The 16,942-nt window shown below is 37.6% G+C and overlaps 1 protein-coding gene across 1 annotated transcript in view; it reads left to right on the top strand.

The window, feature by feature from the left end:
* ATP8B4 (ATPase phospholipid transporting 8B4 (putative)) overlaps positions 1 to 16,942 on the top strand; it is a 236,005-nt gene that overhangs the window by 185,212 nt on the left and 33,851 nt on the right. The window contains exons 19-23 of the mRNA XM_056135410.1: positions 721 to 832; positions 1,500 to 1,605; positions 8,839 to 8,986; positions 11,984 to 12,167; positions 12,429 to 12,652. Of these exons, the coding sequence (XP_055991385.1) occupies positions 721 to 832; positions 1,500 to 1,605; positions 8,839 to 8,986; positions 11,984 to 12,167; positions 12,429 to 12,652 (774 nt within the window). The remainder of the gene's footprint in view (positions 1 to 720; positions 833 to 1,499; positions 1,606 to 8,838; positions 8,987 to 11,983; positions 12,168 to 12,428; positions 12,653 to 16,942) is intronic.

Genomic DNA, 16,942 nt, shown 5'->3' with positions numbered 1-16,942 from the left:
TTATTATGTCTTTGAATTCTGTGTTGTTTATGCCATGTTATTTAAGAACATTAGATTGCCATGTTAACTCTAATTTCTAGGATCTCTGTCTGAATTCGTGGCCTATCAGTTGATTTGATTTGGGAATCTCTTTGTGGGATCCTCCCCAACTCATCTGAATAAATAATAAGATGTTGCTAAATAATAAATAACTAACCTAATAAATCATAGCATGCATCTTCAATTTACATTTCTTGTTTCTAAAATCTGATTAAAGTTATAGGGGCTGGCACATCCTAGGGGAAAAGGCAGCTCAGATAGAGAAGGGAACACTAAATAAAGGGTGTTGGGAGGATCCTCCCAGGATAAGAGATGCATGCTGAAAGTAGACTATAGACTGAACATGATTGCCACTCAATGCCTCTTTTGCAAACCACAGCACCCAAAAGGAGAGAGAAAACAAAAGGGAATGCCCTGCCACAGGGGTGGGATGGAATGGGGGAGACAGGATGGGGGGAATGGGGGGTGATAGGGATACTGGGAGCACTGGAGGTGGAGAATGGGCACTGGTGGAGGGATGGGTACTTAATCATTGTGTAACTGAAACCCAAGCACAAAAAATTGTAAGTCTACAGCTGTACCACATGGTGTTTCACTAATAAAAATAATTAAAAAAGTTATAGGAGCTGGCTGTGGATATTTTATGCATTAACATAATATATATCCTTTTTTTAAATGAAGCTACTAGGTGCCACTGGTGTAGAAGATAAGTTACAAGATGGTGTTATTGAAACAGTTACAAGTTTATCACTAGCCAATATTAAGATCTGGGTCCTAACAGGAGACAAACAAGGTAATTGAAAACTAAATGGTGATGGTATTCTGAAAAGGGGATGATAATATTTATGGCAAAATATATATATTTTACCAGAAACCTTAATTAGATAGGTACCTAGCCTCACATAGGAGAGAGTTAAAAGTAATGAGAAAAATTTATGTATTTTAAGAATTTACTATATAAAAACTAATACTTCTATAAGTTATTCTGGGATCAGTTGAGTTTCAGATAACTTGTTGCTTCAAAATAATACTCTGTAGGCAGCAATAGTATTACTGATTTTTTTTTGGCTTCTTGGGTCACATTTGGCAATACCCAGGGGTTACTCCTGGCTCAGGAATCACCCGCAAAGCAGTGCTTGGGGGACCATATGGGAGGCTGGGAATCGAATCTGGGTTGGCCTCGTGCAAGGCAAATGCCCTACCCTCTGTGCTATTGCTCCAACCCCAGTATTACTGATGTTTAACTATTGGTTCATATGAGCACTTGTCCTAATCACGAAAGAGTGGCACAGCACTGAATAAGGACATTATGTACCCTTATATCAAGCCTATCATACTCTCCAACACTCAGGGCACTTATAGATAAGGAAATATAAACCCTGGCTTCAAAACTTTTATGAGGAAGGGATTCAAAGTTCTTACATGATGTTACAGTTGAGATGGGCTTTATTTTGTATTAGAAACTGCCATCAACATTGGCTATGCCTGCAACATGCTGACCGATGACATGAATGAAGTATTCATTATAGCAGGAAACACAGCCCTGGAAGTAAGAGAAGAAGTCAGGTAAGTGTGAAAAGGACAAAATGAAGTGGTGGGCTGGGGAAGTAAGGAAGATCAGATAGTTGCGAAAAATAGAGACCTGATGGGCTCAAGTTTCCTATGGTCATAATTCAGTGTAGAGTTCTTTCTGCACATTTCCTAACCTTGTATTCATTTTGCTGACAAACTCAAGTAAGTTTGGCTTCAGTGGGGACTCATTGTCTTCAAGATGCCAACAAATGCTGAATGATCTCACTCATCTGTGGTTTATAAAGAAATAAAACAATGAAATAGATCATATCAAAAGGATGTCAACCCCTTGGACTTAGATTACACAACCAAGATTACCAAAGAACAAAGGGATGTTGGGGTGAATGATGAGGTAGACCAGAAGTAATATTGGGCATTGGAGGAAGATCTTGCACACTTTGGTGGTCTTGAGGTGTGGTTATTTATTTCACTTTAATTATGGAGTTCATAGAGCCAGTGGGCACCTGGCACTTCCTGCAGCTCATTTTTTAGTCTGCTTGGACTTCTGGTTCCTCTCAACTGATTTCTGTGAGAAACGTGGAAGAATGACTGCCTTGCCACTTCTCTGTGGTCAGGGAGACTTGTGCTGTCCATCTATCTTCCTAAAACCTTTCATAGCACTGCATTTCAGTGGCTACTTTTTATAATCAAATTCCCAAGAAATTCATCTGAGGTTTCCATACTCTGGTAGCATACCTCTCCACCACCCTGGGGTGAGTTAGGACCTAGGTTCCTTTTAATGATTCATTAGATATTCTAAACTTCTCTGCTAAACCTCTTCCCCCAAGCCTAAGATGGAAGATGGAGAAGAGAGGTATTTCTAGCCTTTCACTGATGGCAACATGCAGTACCCTGATTCCTTTAAGAATGGAATTGTGAGATTTGAAGAAACTTGTTTTTTTCCCTCTAGTTTGCTAGAGAAATTCCATATTGCTGGAATTCAGATGAACAATACTGCTATGAGTGTCGAGACTCTATTTTGGTATTCAGAAAGCAAGTTCTGTATTCCTTATTCCCTCTGCAGTTAACCTATCCTATTCTTCTGAGAGATACGGATATTTATAGTAAATAGAGAGGGCTACTCATGATGGTGGTAGTGATTGGAAACCAAAATTAATATCTCAAGATTTCAACCTACTTCTTTGTTTGACTAAATATGTGAAAGGAAAATGGATAAATACAAATTTATATATTATGTTGGGAGTGTGAGTGGGTAAAACTTTCTTGAAGGCTATATGATGGTATATTTGGAAATTACATATTTTCACACTTTTGACACTAATTCCTAGTTCTATGAATTGCCATTAAACAGAAAGTGAACAGGGCCAAGGAGATGGCTTATAAGTATGGACTGCATACTTTGCATGGAGGTATCTTGAGTATTTCTGGTACCACAAGGTCCCTTGAGGACCATAGGGGGTGAACTATCCAAAACATAAGTGTACAGATGTATGGCTAGGTATATAAATAAATATTAATTCTTGTATCAATATGAGGGTAGAAAATTTGAAACTCTGGGAGGTTTCAAAAACCAAGACTCTTAAGATCTGGTTAATTACTATTACATATGCACACAATGATACACTATGCATTAATCTTGTGTTTGTTGGCTTGGAAGGCATTTACAATGTGCATTATTTAAAAAATAAGACTATAAAACATAATCCATAATATAATCTCTTTTAAAAATTATGCATATGTAAAATGCATGTATGCACATGTGAAAAGCACTATACATATCTATCTATCCACCTATTTGCTCATGGAACTCTGGAGAACATATATAGTGGCTCTTTCTGAGTAATAAGAATATGAATTATGTTTGGTGTCTTCTCTGTGACTGTCCTTGATATTATCTGAAGTTGTTATCATTTATACAGTACTACTGCAATTTGAAAAAGTCATAAGCTTATCTTTTTTTTTTTAACGAGAAGGCAAAATATTCAAAAAGAAAAATATAAGTAATTTCCTTGTAGACTAATCTCAGAACTCCTGAGGCCACCATGCTCAACTGAAGGCAAATAATGTTTATTTTAACTCTGAGATGGAGGTAAGACCCACTCTTAGAGTCTAAGACAAAGGAGCTATGCATGCAAAAGTCCATGTAAGAAAAATGAGTACATTTTCAGTGGGTGTTTATTCAATATGAAATGGAGGGGAAGGGCATCTAGGAAAAGTTATCATTAAAAATTACTGCTAAAAAGATTTAGGGATGAAATATTGAAGTTATAAATTTGTTTCATTTGGTTTTCTGGTGCTATGCTTCTGAGTTCAAGCAGAGTTCATACAAACACAAAAACAAAAATATATCAAAAGAATAGGGTCTAAGTTGATAGTAGCTATTGGAAGGAAATGATCTAAATGCTTATATTTAAACCTGCCAAATGTGTTTAGATTATTTCATAAACATAATGTGTAATTTTCATGCATATTGGGCATATGGCTTATTTCAAATTTTATCATGAAACCATGTTAAACACTTTGAGCTCCATGCTAATTTTGCTGCCATTGCTGCTTTAATTTTAAGGGCATACTCATAAATTAATAACTAAACTCTTATGGTTTCTCAAAAGATTATTGCATTGATTACACTTCTCTGATCTATGCATCTTCTGTCCAAAGGAAAACAAATTGAGAGTGTAATTTTACTTGAGCTGACAGAAAAATCCATTCCATGTTTCACTTTTTGTTACAGTGATCACATATTTCATTGTAAGAAAACAATTTTCTGTAACTAAATCCTCAGGAGACTCAACTAATTCTGAGTAGTATCCCTATAATAGCATTCTAGCACTGTCCTCCCATTGTTCATCAATTTGCTCAAGTGGGCACCAGTAACGTCTCCATTGTGAGACTTATTACTGTTTTTGGCATATCCAATACACCATGGGGAGCTTGCTAGGCTCTGCTGTGCAAGCGGGATACTTTCGGTAGCTTGCTGGGATCTCCGAGAGGGATGGAAGAATCAAACCCGGGTCACCTGCATGCAAGGCAAACGCCCTACCAGCTGTGCTATCATTCTGCCCTATCCCTACAGTATATCAGGAAATAATATTTCCTCTTAAATCAACAAGATGCATGCATATGTCTATATATTTTATAGAAATATATAAAAGACTTTTATATAGGGCTGAGAGCAATAGCACAGCGGTAGGGCATTTGCCTTGCGCGCAGTCAGCCCAGCTGAGCTGGGTTCGATTTTTCTGCCCCTCTTGGAGAGCCCGGCAAGCTACCTAGAGTATCTCGCCCGCACGGCAAAGCCTGGCAAGCTACTCGTGACATATTAAATATGCCAAACACAGTAACAAGAAGTCTCACAATGGAGGCATTGCTGGGCCCGCTCAAGCAAATCAATGAACAATGGGAGGACAGTGACTTTTATATATATATGTATATATATATATACATATATATATATACACATTTGAATGCCTATTTGGTGAAAGGTTGTTTTTTTTGAAAGAGAGGGTTCTAAAATGCATATGCTCTAGATCAGGCAGCTATGTGCACTGTATTTAAACATTATGGAGCTGTGGGGTCTTTGAATATTATGTTGCTTAAAAGCTCAAACTTTTTAAGACACTGTGCAGAATAGACATATCTTGTTCTCACCCTAAGTTTTACTCACCCAGGAACACATGCATTATAAATGACATTGTATTTTCATTTGTCTGTTTTATTTTTAAAAAATCATAAAAGTTTAGAGCATCAAGGAATTCTGGAAATATAATGTGCATTAGTGCTACTGCTCAAATTTTCATAGTGGGTACCAATCAATCTGAATGAACTACCTATTCTCTTAATTTATAATAAAGAAACTGGTGCAGGTTACACAGGGATTAAGGGAAGCAACAGAATATTGAAAAATAATTTTCATATATTGATGTGGATGTAGCTCAATGGTAGGACACTTGTTTTGTATGGCATGAGATTCTGGTTTCAAACTCCTCAACTACGCAAGTCTGTACTTCACTTCCATTGTCACCCGAGAGATAGTACAGGGATTTAGGCTTTTTCTTTGCAGGTGACCAACTGCATTTCAATCTATGGAACCACATATGGTCCCCCTGAGCACTGCCAGAAGCGATCTCCAAGCGCAGAGCCAGTGATCTCTAAGCACAGAGCTCAGTGACTCCCAAGCAAGACTGGGTATAGCCTCAAACAAGCAAACAAAACAAAATCCCTAGCATGGTGGCAGGGGGATATGATGGAGTCATGTACTTTCTCCCTTTCTCTTCTGGTGGCATAAAGGTATTGTCCTTTAACTGCTCCTCTGGCACTGTCTTTGTCCCTAATAGAAGTAGCCTGTGACTGACTATCAACCAGTTTGGCATGGTGGCCTGAGAAAAGGAAAAGTAAAACCTAGCTTCAATCCTAGGTCTGTTACTGACTCATCAAGTGGTTGCAAGTCTGATAACAACTATGGGCACATGAGATATTAAAGGCATATCTCAGTCCTGAAACCAGATTCCAGGTCCCAAGACCTATGCTATTAGATTTTTCAGGTCTACCTCTTTTAACTTGATTCCATGTTTTTCTATTTTCTAAGGGGAATATAACTTTTCCCTTAGAAAATATGTTTTCTAAGGGGAACTTAAATTTTTTTTTTAATTGAATCATTGTATTTGGTGCTTTGCAATAGAGATACTGAGAGGCCATCATGTTTGGTCCTTTACCCACTTCAGCACACATCTTCCTTCCAGAGCGATCCCATCCAACTATCATTGTCATAATGGTTAGTGGGAACTTTTAATGTTGGAGCATAGAGTGCCTTCAGAAGACTGCCAAAATGACACTTTCCATTCTATCGCTTTTCAAATGCACACGAGCCAGCCTGGGCCTAACTACATTTTGCATTGTTTGTGGTGGCATGGGGTTGTAAATACCAGGATGACCCTCAATAATGAATGCATGTATGCATGCCAATATTGTAATAGACTGACCTCCATTTATAAACTTTTGTGTTGGTGGGGGGGGGTGAACACTCTTTTCTTTTAGCATCTGTGACTTGCATTCTGTGGTTACGTATTAATGTGATTTGCCCACAAAAATGTATAGTCCGTAGTGGTTGAAGGGAATTGTGTGCAGCTTTCCCCTTCCTAATAAATTGTTTTTGTGAGAACCAGCTGGTATTTGAAAAACTCGGTTCCAGGAAGAGAGAGAAAGAATAGCTGTCAAGCATGGGCAAAGGTCCGAAAATGCACACACAGTCACTCTGGTCAGGAGACTTGGCTTTTGCGAGGAAGCACAGTGGGAATCTTGAGTAGAGCGGGAAATACTGTGCCCTCTTTGCCTGGAAGAGTTCAAGTGTGATATTAGGAAGACAGTTTCGGGGTGGTGGGGGGATAAATCCTAAGTAAATAGAATTTCAGCCAATACTTTCTTGAACTTCACCCTTCTTTGGAATGTTTTCATTCTCTGGGGGGGAAAACAGAGATTGAGTCATTTATCCAAAGAGCAAGAACTTGACTGAAAAAGAAAATCTCAGGAGATGCTTGCCCTTTGGTACTCCCTTATGACCCAGTTTATGAACTCTGCCTGCTGTCAGCGAACTGTTCATTTCTGATCTACGGGCTGCTTTTGCTTCTTTATTATATAGGACTGTAAATTGTCAAGACAATGAGGAGGCCTTTTAACAAGGTCATCTGATGCCGGGGTCTGATTCTTCTACTTAAAACCTTGATTTTTTTCATGTCTTCTCTTTCCCTTTCCTCCATGCTGACTCCCTACATTTCACACATAGCCTTCTAACTTTGTAAATCTTTGTCTTTGGTTCGGAACTGAACTGAATGCTGATTGCATGATGTCATGGCTGGACCCTGGGCCCTGGAACCTCCTGGCCCCTTCTGGGCTCCTTAAAGTAGCCTGTGATTATGGACCTGGACAGCAGAAGGAGATGCTGAGCCAGAAGATAAGAGTTGTTTTTGTTTTTTTGTTTATTTGCTTGTTTTGAAACTTAGTGTGCGAACAATTAGTCTTACATTTTCAAATAATTAGAAAGCTGAAGACTAAGTGGGTTGTTCTTGTATCTGAACATTCCCTCCCTCTCCTCTCTCTCTCTTTTTAGAGAAGCAGAAAATTATTGCAATAGATGTTTTCTCCATCAGAGCCTTGGGGGAACTGTTTCATTTTGCTGCAAGTCAAAACATCCATTGTTTTCTGGCCTGACTCTCACTCCTGTGAAATTTCTGCTGAGTTCTCTTCTTGTATATGTGATGTGTGGCCTTACGTGTTTGTGGCTGACCTTGGTGCTCATCTTTTGAGACCGTGCTGTGTAGTCCTCCCCTGTGGCAGCAAATTCTGTAGTGAGCCAATTTGCCTATGTTACTCCGAAGCCTGTAATCCAAGAGTTCTTGGAGAGGAAATGTTCTTTCCTTTAAAAGCATCATCTTTCCATTTAGAAGAGAGGAGGAAAATGCCACTTCTAAGAGGGGCCAGTCATCATACCATATTCCTTTTAAAAAGCAGAGATGCAAGTAATGTGAACAAGATTGTTCTATTGCCTTAGATCTATGCTTTTGTGGGGTAGGAGTTTCCACTGGGAAAGTTGTACTCTACATTTTGGTGTCTATAGTTTCTTTCTCAGAAGATTTAATTGGTTGTTTGAGTTGATGAGTATAATTTTCACTTAAAATTTTCCATTATATTATAATGACTATCCCAATTCAGTAAATGCCATCATTTGTTTTTATTGTAAAATTAAAAAAGAAAAAGAGTGCTTCTAAGAAGTCTGCTGTTTTAAACTGAATTATATTACATTGTTTTGCAAATCCATGAATTCATTTTATCTACAGATGTGCTAGAATTCCTAGAAAACTTCATAAACTGTCTTTTGTCTCTCCTGTCCCATTATTAACAATATCAAGTGGCAGATTAGTGGTTCTTAAGTATTGGAAGCTCAGGCAACCTTATATACCAAATTTAATTCGTGGTAACCTAGTTCAAACACAGCTCCTGATGGTGATTTGGTTTTTAGGTAATTTAAAGCCTTCAGGATGATTTTTTTCATTATGTTTATATTCTACTTTCTGGAATTTGAAAATTTATTATATATTCCCATCACAAAAAATTAACTAGCTTGCCTGCTAAAAACTGATTCTTGTGCCATAGTCTGTTTGAACAGTGATAATATGAATTGACTTCTAGGCAATTCTCTTTTTAAGAGTTAATAGGTGTGTCCTGTATGTTTTGTTATAATTCATATACCACCTTTCCTTTCCCCTTAAGGAAAGCAAAGGAAAATTTGTTTGGACAAAACAGAAGTTCTTCCAATGGCCCTGAAGTTTCTGAAAAAAAGCAGCAGCTGGAGCTGGATTCGGTTGTAGAAGAAACTATAACAGGAGATTATGCCTTAATCATAAATGGCCACAGTTTGGTGAGTTTGCCTAAGGCTTTGTTCTTTCTTTTTCTTCACCCCAATAATCATCTCTTGTCCTGTCTTAATGAGATCTCCTTTTGTGTTTTCCAAAGAAATGACATTACTAGGAACAGGGCATACACAATGATTTCCTGTTTTCCAGGGGAAAGGAAACTTCTAATATATATTTGATACATTATTGCTTGAACCACCACAGTGAAGGGGAGGATCTAAAGGAATACTGACTTTACTGACTTCACAGAATATCAATTTTGTCTAAATGACTATAGACCATTTAGCAGAATTGTTTAAGTGTTCCAAAGGGAGGGTGTCATAGAACTCAGCTATTTAATTAAAATAATGCAACTGGATAGATGCATTGTAATTATTGCTCTTGCTAACGGTTGTGATTTGTAGAGCACAACCCGACCTTCATATAATTACCACACCAAATTATTGCCATTAAGATACCTCTGGTGGTTTTTCTAAATAGCAGTGTTTTACAGCAATGCCAAACAATTTGCTTTGATTAGGAAATCTGGTTCTTGTCGTAATAGAATAAACTTGCATTGTACTTTTAATGTAGTTCAGGTTCCAAATCTTGAACAAATATCAAAACACTCCTCTAAGCTTCTAATTTAGAAAACAAAAGCTCTGATTGCACTCCAGTGAAATTATCATTTATACGCACAAAGGGCTAATCTCGCATCTTTCTCAGACTTTGATGATTATTTTTCACTTTCTGAGTTTGGAAAATAAATGTATCTTCCTGTAGACAGTTTCTTAGAGGACAAAAGAAGTTGGATATGAGTAGATTGTATTTTCCCCCTTGTGATCAGCTGTCTGTTAGCTCTTAGTGCTTAGAGCATTATCCATCTGGATTCCAGACCTAATGATGTGTTGCCTTCTACACCATGGAAAGTTACAGAGCTCAGCTGCAAGCCAAGCTCAGTTGAAAGTTTGTCCAGATGACACGAACTTCTCCCTTGCACAAACGAGCAGCAACTGAAAATTATAAGCCTGTCAGCTGAGACTTGGAGCTCGTGGCCTCCAAACTCAACTGCCCAGGGACTACAAAATTGAAAGGATTCTTAATAAGTTGCGTGCTTTTCTTTGCTTTCAGGCTTAAAGAAGTCAATGTCTCGTGGGTTATAACACTCAGGTGACAACACATGCTATCGTCTCCTGTGTTTATATCTGCAGAAACATCTAAAGATGTCAGTGTTCTTAAGATTCCCTCTAACTTCAATGCCTGAAACACATGAAACCATGAAATGTGATTTTCCATTTAAGAAAAATTAACCAGGTTTCTAGTATGGTCAAAGACTTAAAAACAGTAACAACAACAACAAAATTTGATCCCATTTTGCTCAGATCTTGATGTTCTGCAGAATCTACTTCTCTTTCTCACACTCTAAAGCTGTTTTTACTTGCTGATAATTAAGAAAAAAGAAAAATGAGGAAAGGGGACCTCTCTGGTTACACACTTGTTGGCTTAACAGCCACTTTCTTTCTCAGAAAGGAAAATTATTTTGCAGAATGCTCACTCATATTTCCCTCCTAGAAATTAGATGCCTTGACATGAGAATTTTTCAATCAATTGTGTTTTTTACTCATTCACCTATCCTTCCACCTGTATTGTTGGCATTTATAAAGCATGTACATCACTTCTTTTGAAAGCACAAAGGCTATATTTACTACCTTGTGAAAATTCAGGGAAGATAGCGGAAGAGATGGTATTCTCAGGCAGAGGAGATAGCTAGTCAAAAAACAGAGGCAAGAAAGAAACTTTTTGAATTAAGAAAATACAATTCAACATGATAGGAGTAAACTTTAAACTTAAATGTGGCATAGAAGGAGAATTAAAAAGAAATATAGGAGGCTGGAGCCATAGCACATCGGGTAGGGCGTTTGCCTTGCATGTGGCCAACCTGGGTTCGATTCCCAGCATCCCATAGGGTCCCCTGAGCACCTCTAGGAGTAATTCCTGAGTGCAGAGCCAGGAGTAACCCCTGTGCATTGCCGGGTAACCCAAAAAGAAAAAAAAAGAAATATAGGGATCAGGTTGTGATTGACTCTAGATCATCTTGCTAAAGATTAATTCAAAGATAGGTTTTTTAAAAAATTTTTATTAGTGAAACACCATGAGGTACAGTTGTAGACTTACAAATTTTTGTGCTTGGATTTCAATTATACAATGATCAAATACCCATCCCTCCACCAATATCCATTTTCCACCACCACGGGTCCTGATAGGTTTTTGTTTGTTTGTTTGTTTCAAAAATTACGTGGATTTCTGGTTCCTCTTAATGTGTTTATTAAATAAAGTACAGTGAGATTTTTTTTCAAGAAAAAAACATTCACATCTAATTGGATAGGACTGTACTCTCTTTTTCAATAACTGCTTGGCATGTCTAAGGCCTCTTATGTATTTAGAGAGGAGTAAGTGTAGAAATAAGTTGGGCAACTCTGTCTGGGATATAGGTCATATACCTCTCTCTAGCACAGGTTCCTTTTATATTCATTCACTATGTTCTTGAAGGGTGATTTTCTAGATCATGTACTTTTCATTTACCCATGTATTAACAAACACCACTATAAACTCTAAACTATACAAATCAGCAAGGCAAAGGGAACAAATAGTCTGTGATATAGAACAAGCAAATTGCCACCATTGTATGGTTCATTCTAAACATGGTGAGGTGGTCAGTTGGACCTGTCTATTATTTCTCCTTGTTTTAGTGAATGCTGGAACTTTTTCAGCATTAATCTCTCCAATTCAATATGATGATATGTCAAGGAAGATAAAGCTTTATTGTAAAATTCCTTGGTACTTAGTAGGAATTCAATACTTATTTCTTTAGGCATTGTTTGTATGACCCTGATTCAACCATGAGTTATTGAAATGAATCAAACTGTTTAGAAATCAGTTGAGAAACAAAATATTGCCTTGCAAATGTTTTTTTCTTTCTTTTTCTCTCTTTTTTCATTCCTGCTTGCTTTCTAATCACGTAGGCTCATGCCCTTGAAAGCGATGTCAAGAGTGATCTGCTAGATCTGGCCTGCATGTGTAAGACTGTAGTTTGCTGCAGAGTCACCCCTCTTCAGAAAGCCCAAGTTGTGGAGCTGGTAAAGAAGCACAGAAATGCTGTAACTTTGGCCATTGGTGATGGAGCCAATGACGTCAGCATGATCAGAAGTAAGAGAACTACTTGATATGGCATATTGCTCATCCATATTGTGCAAGTTACAGAATTTTCCTGAGCCAGTTTTCATTTCTGTAAATCTAGGAAAAACACCTAACTATAAAAATGTTTCAGGAGATAATATAGATGTAATCAATGACCAGTGTTATAGTAATATGGTTTTGGGTAAACAAATAACTCCATGTGAGAGGAATGACACGGTCCCAAACAAGCTGGTATCTTTGGGGAATGACTGCTTCTCTTTTCCTTTGCAGGTGCTCATATTGGCATTGGCATCAGCGGCCAGGAAGGCCTGCAGGCTGTTTTAGCCAGTGACTATTCCTTTGCACAGTTTCGATACCTCCAAAGGCTTCTCCTTGTCCATGGAAGGTGGTCCTACTTCCGGATGTGCAAATTCTTATGCTATTTCTTTTATAAGAATTTTGCGTTCACACTTGTACATTTCTGGTTTGGTTTCTTCTGTGGTTTCTCAGCTCAGGTTGGTAAAAAGCAACAATATTTTTATTTTTTATTGAATTACTGCAAGATGCAATTACAAAACTTTCATGTTTGAGTTTTAGTCATACAATAATCGAACACCCATTCTTCCACCATTGTACATGTTCCACCACCAATGTTCACCCCTCCCCCCGCCTTTGTAGCAGACAATTGCCCTCTTACCCTCTCTTTCTCTCTACTTACGGGTACTATGGATTGAAATACAGATTACAGATACTGAGAGGATATAATGTTTGGTCCTTTATCTACTTTTAGCACACATCTCCCATCCCGAGCGATCCCTCCAACCATCATTGACTTCTCTCTCCCAGCTGCCTTCTCCCCCAGGTCATACATAAGTCAGGCTTCCAACCTTGGAGCAATCTTCCTGGCCCTTGTCGCTACTGTCCTTGGAAACAACACCACTTTTTTTCCTCCATCAGATCTCCTGGATTCAAATGATTCTTATTTGTAGCTCTTTAATAATAAATAGAATCACTATATGTCTAAAACAATTTATAGAATTGTAATAATGAAACTTATAGTTAACTTGAGCTTTGAACCTAAGAAGAATACATATATTTTTAAATTTCAAAATTTTCTGGGTAATTAGTTTCTTTTCCTTTAAGAAATGAAACTTTAAGCTTTTATTAAAAACTTTTGGTATGATGACAGGTAGGCTTGATGTAGAGTTTTAATTTAGAATAGAAGTCTGAGAAATAATAACAAGATGGTTACCCATATTCCCCCAACATATTAAATGGTCTGAGAGTAAAAATGTTTTAAATCAGAGAGAAGTAATTGGTGCCCTGACATCAAAGATATATATATATATATATATATATAGCAGTTCATGAGCTGAAAATTGAAAATAATAAAGTATAATAAATGATAGATAAAACAGGTAATATTGGTAATGAGAATGAAAAATTATAAAATTCATAAGTTAAGTTTTTATTTTTAGATCTTCTACTATTCACCTTAAATAGTTATTTAGAGGTCAGGAGATAGTATAGTAGTTGGATGCATGCTAGGCATGCACCTGATCTGGGTTCAATTTCTGGCACCATATGGTCCATGTCTGCCCAACTGCCAAGCACTGCAGGTACAAACCTAGAGACCCCCAGAACCTCTGGATGACCCAAATATCCCACAAAATACAGGCTCGAGTAGAGTCACATCCTTGGGCCCTTACATTAAATGGATGGTCCAATGGATGAATACATTGGCCTCTGGAGGACCTAGGCCCCTGGAGAACCACCTGGGAATCCCCCTCGTCCAAAAAAGAAAAAAGTTACTTAACCCTGTATCTGGCTATCAGAATGTTTTTGCCCTGACCATCACTTTCTCATTACCAATATTACCTGTTTGAAATGTAACACCTATAAAATGTAAATTCTCTTATGAATTTTAAAATGACAATGACATTAATATTCTGAAAAACAACAAAAGAAAAGGATACAAAATAAAATGCGAACTATGTTAGCGATATCTTCAATTGTAGCTCCTCTCGACTTGGTGTAGTGATGGTGTTTGTGATAGGAACAAAGGGCTTTTTTTTATACACATTCAAGACAATGTTAGCATTGATGATTTGGTGATGTTGGTGGTTTATGTTATTTAAACATGGAAGATTAATGAATTTCTTTGTAAGAAAACTATATTTAGTACCCTTTCCCCTTTTTCTGAGACGCCAAGATTTCTTAAACTCAAATACTCTCCCATTCAATTTTCTCTTAAAAAAAACAAACAACAAACATGTCTCAAGCTAAAAACAGACCAAGTTGATATTTGAGGAATAACTAAAGCTTTGATTTAGTTTCTCAGAAATAATTCTACTATTTTAGAGCATGCAGGAGGTGAGAATATTTACCTGTCATAATTCCACTTCTGAAAAGCATGGGAATATGACCTGTTTCTTCCAGTGATTTTCCCTCCACATAAGAATAACACAAGTCTATTTTCAAAGCTGCATTTTCTGAGAAATTCAATCTTTACATGGCAAGGCATAGGGCGTTAAAAAAAAATTACAAAACTCTGAAGGGAGTTTTTGATTTCTTCAGATTTTTTTTGATTTCTCAGGACACAGAAAAATAACTAATGGCTTGTTTATAACCACACCAAGTTTAGGTAGGCAAGTTTACTGCCAAAGTTGTCTTTGTTAAAACTGTGAAGTTGAGGCAAATAGTGACGTCTAACCTCTACATTAAGGTGATTTTCTTTGCTTTGACTTGCTCTGCTTTGCTTTCAGGATCTGATAAAATTGGTCAGAGTCAGACTCAGATATTAAGCAACACCATAGCCAGTATTTACATTCTCAAAAAGAACAAGGATTACTTCAAAGACATGTATCTGTTGGTTAAACCCAGCTGTAGACACACCACCCACCTCTGCTTATGTTCTTATGTTGGTTTAACATTTATTTTCTGGGCTAATTTCTTCCCTTATTTTCTACACTGAAAGCTCCAATTAATTGCACAGTCTTTGTTTGACCCTGATGTTGGTCCTGATTGGTCCACTGGGTCCTTTCCTATGCTAGTGTATCAGGCTTATATAGTGGTTCTCAAGTTTGAACATGTGTAGGACTCACCTCAGGGCTTTGAAAACACTACTTCATGAGTCCTACTGGCTTTCTGAATCAGTCAAATTAAAGTCAAGTCCAAAAATTTACACTTCTAACAAGGAACCTGGAGATGCTGATGTCCCATACTGGGGACCACACTATGATGAAAAACTAGAAGAAAACTTGAATATCTGCTCCTTTGAACTTATGACTGAAAATGAAATCCAGTTAGCTTTTAGTTTTGTTTCCGCTGGACCCTGATCTTTACTCAGGCAGAGGGAGGGCTCACAGTTTAGCCCCACAGGTAGAAAATTTCCAGATGTCTTAGAATCTACTTAACCAAAGCCGTTGTTCTTGAGATTTCTATCCCTGCTGAGATAGGTTCAGGAGAAAAAGATGGAGTTCCAAGATGGAGTCCCAGAGTTGGTAGTATAGTGGCGAGCAGAGCTGCCTTCCAAGATGGAGTCTCCAAATTCCTCACCCCATTGTGATTTTTATCTAGCTTAATGCTGAGTTCCAGTAGGCAAATATGAAAGGATGTTCAATTTTGTTAAATGCTTTTGAGGTAGCCATATTGTTTTTTTACCTGCTCCGTTTCTGACCTGGGCCTGGAGCAATAGCATAGGGGGTAGGGCGTTTGCCCTACACTTGGCCAACCCAGGCCAACCCAGGTTCGATTCCTCCACCCCTCTCAGAGAGCCCGGCAAGCTACCGAGAGTATCTCGCCCGCACGGCAAAACCTGGCAATCTCCCCGTGACGTATTCGATATGCCAAACACAGTAACAGCAAAGTCTCCAATGGAGACGTTACTGGGCCCGCTCGAGCAAATCGATGAACAACGGGAGGACCGTGACCGTGAATAAACACAACATAAATGTACTATCTAAACCAATTTTTAATGGTTCAGTAAATTCACATTATTGGATAACATAATTCTAGAACCTTGTAAAACTGAGACTGGAAGAGTCATATTGCCCCCATTTTCTCAGTCCCTGGAACTTTCTGCTTTCTGCTTCTATCAATTTGACTCCCTGGGTACCTTATATAAGTACGATCAGACAGCATTTGTCCTTTTGTCACCAGAATATTTCACCTACCATAAGTTCTTCAGTCATCCACATTTTAGAGTGAAACAAGGTTTCCTTTTTTTTTTAAGACTGAAAAATAGTCTTGAATATATATAGAATATATATAAGTATATGTATACATATATAGTATATATTTATGTGCTATATTGGTTCATTCATTCTTTGATGAATATTTGGGCTACTTATACTTTATAGCTCTATAAAATTTCTCCTCAGTGTTTTCTAAAGATACATACATACATACATACATACATACATACACATACACACACACACAGGATTTCTGCTGGTCAATAAATTAGATTTCTCCTTACCCTGATTTCACCATCCTCTTTCCTTTATCACATTTCTTCTATACCCAATGTTTTACAGATTAAAAAATATATGAAAGATGTTGAATTTTGTCAAATGTTGAGATAACCATGTTATTTTGTAATTTATGAACCTTTACGTGAATTAATTTTTAGTTTGAATTTTTTAATTGATTTAAAAAGAATAACCACTGTGATTCACAGTTTCACAATACTTTCAACGGTAGGAATTCATGCATTTGACATTCTGACACCAACCCACCATCATAGTGCCAGTTTCCCTAAGCCCCTATCTCAGGGTTTTTTTTCACCCCACTCTCCTGGTCTC

Source organism: Sorex fumeus, unplaced genomic scaffold (assembly GCF_029834395.1).
Source record: "Sorex fumeus unplaced genomic scaffold, SorFum_2.1 ptg000111l, whole genome shotgun sequence".
NCBI classification, from domain to species: Eukaryota; Metazoa; Chordata; class Mammalia; order Eulipotyphla; family Soricidae; genus Sorex; species Sorex fumeus.
This window is presented reverse-complemented; position numbering and strand designations above follow the sequence as displayed.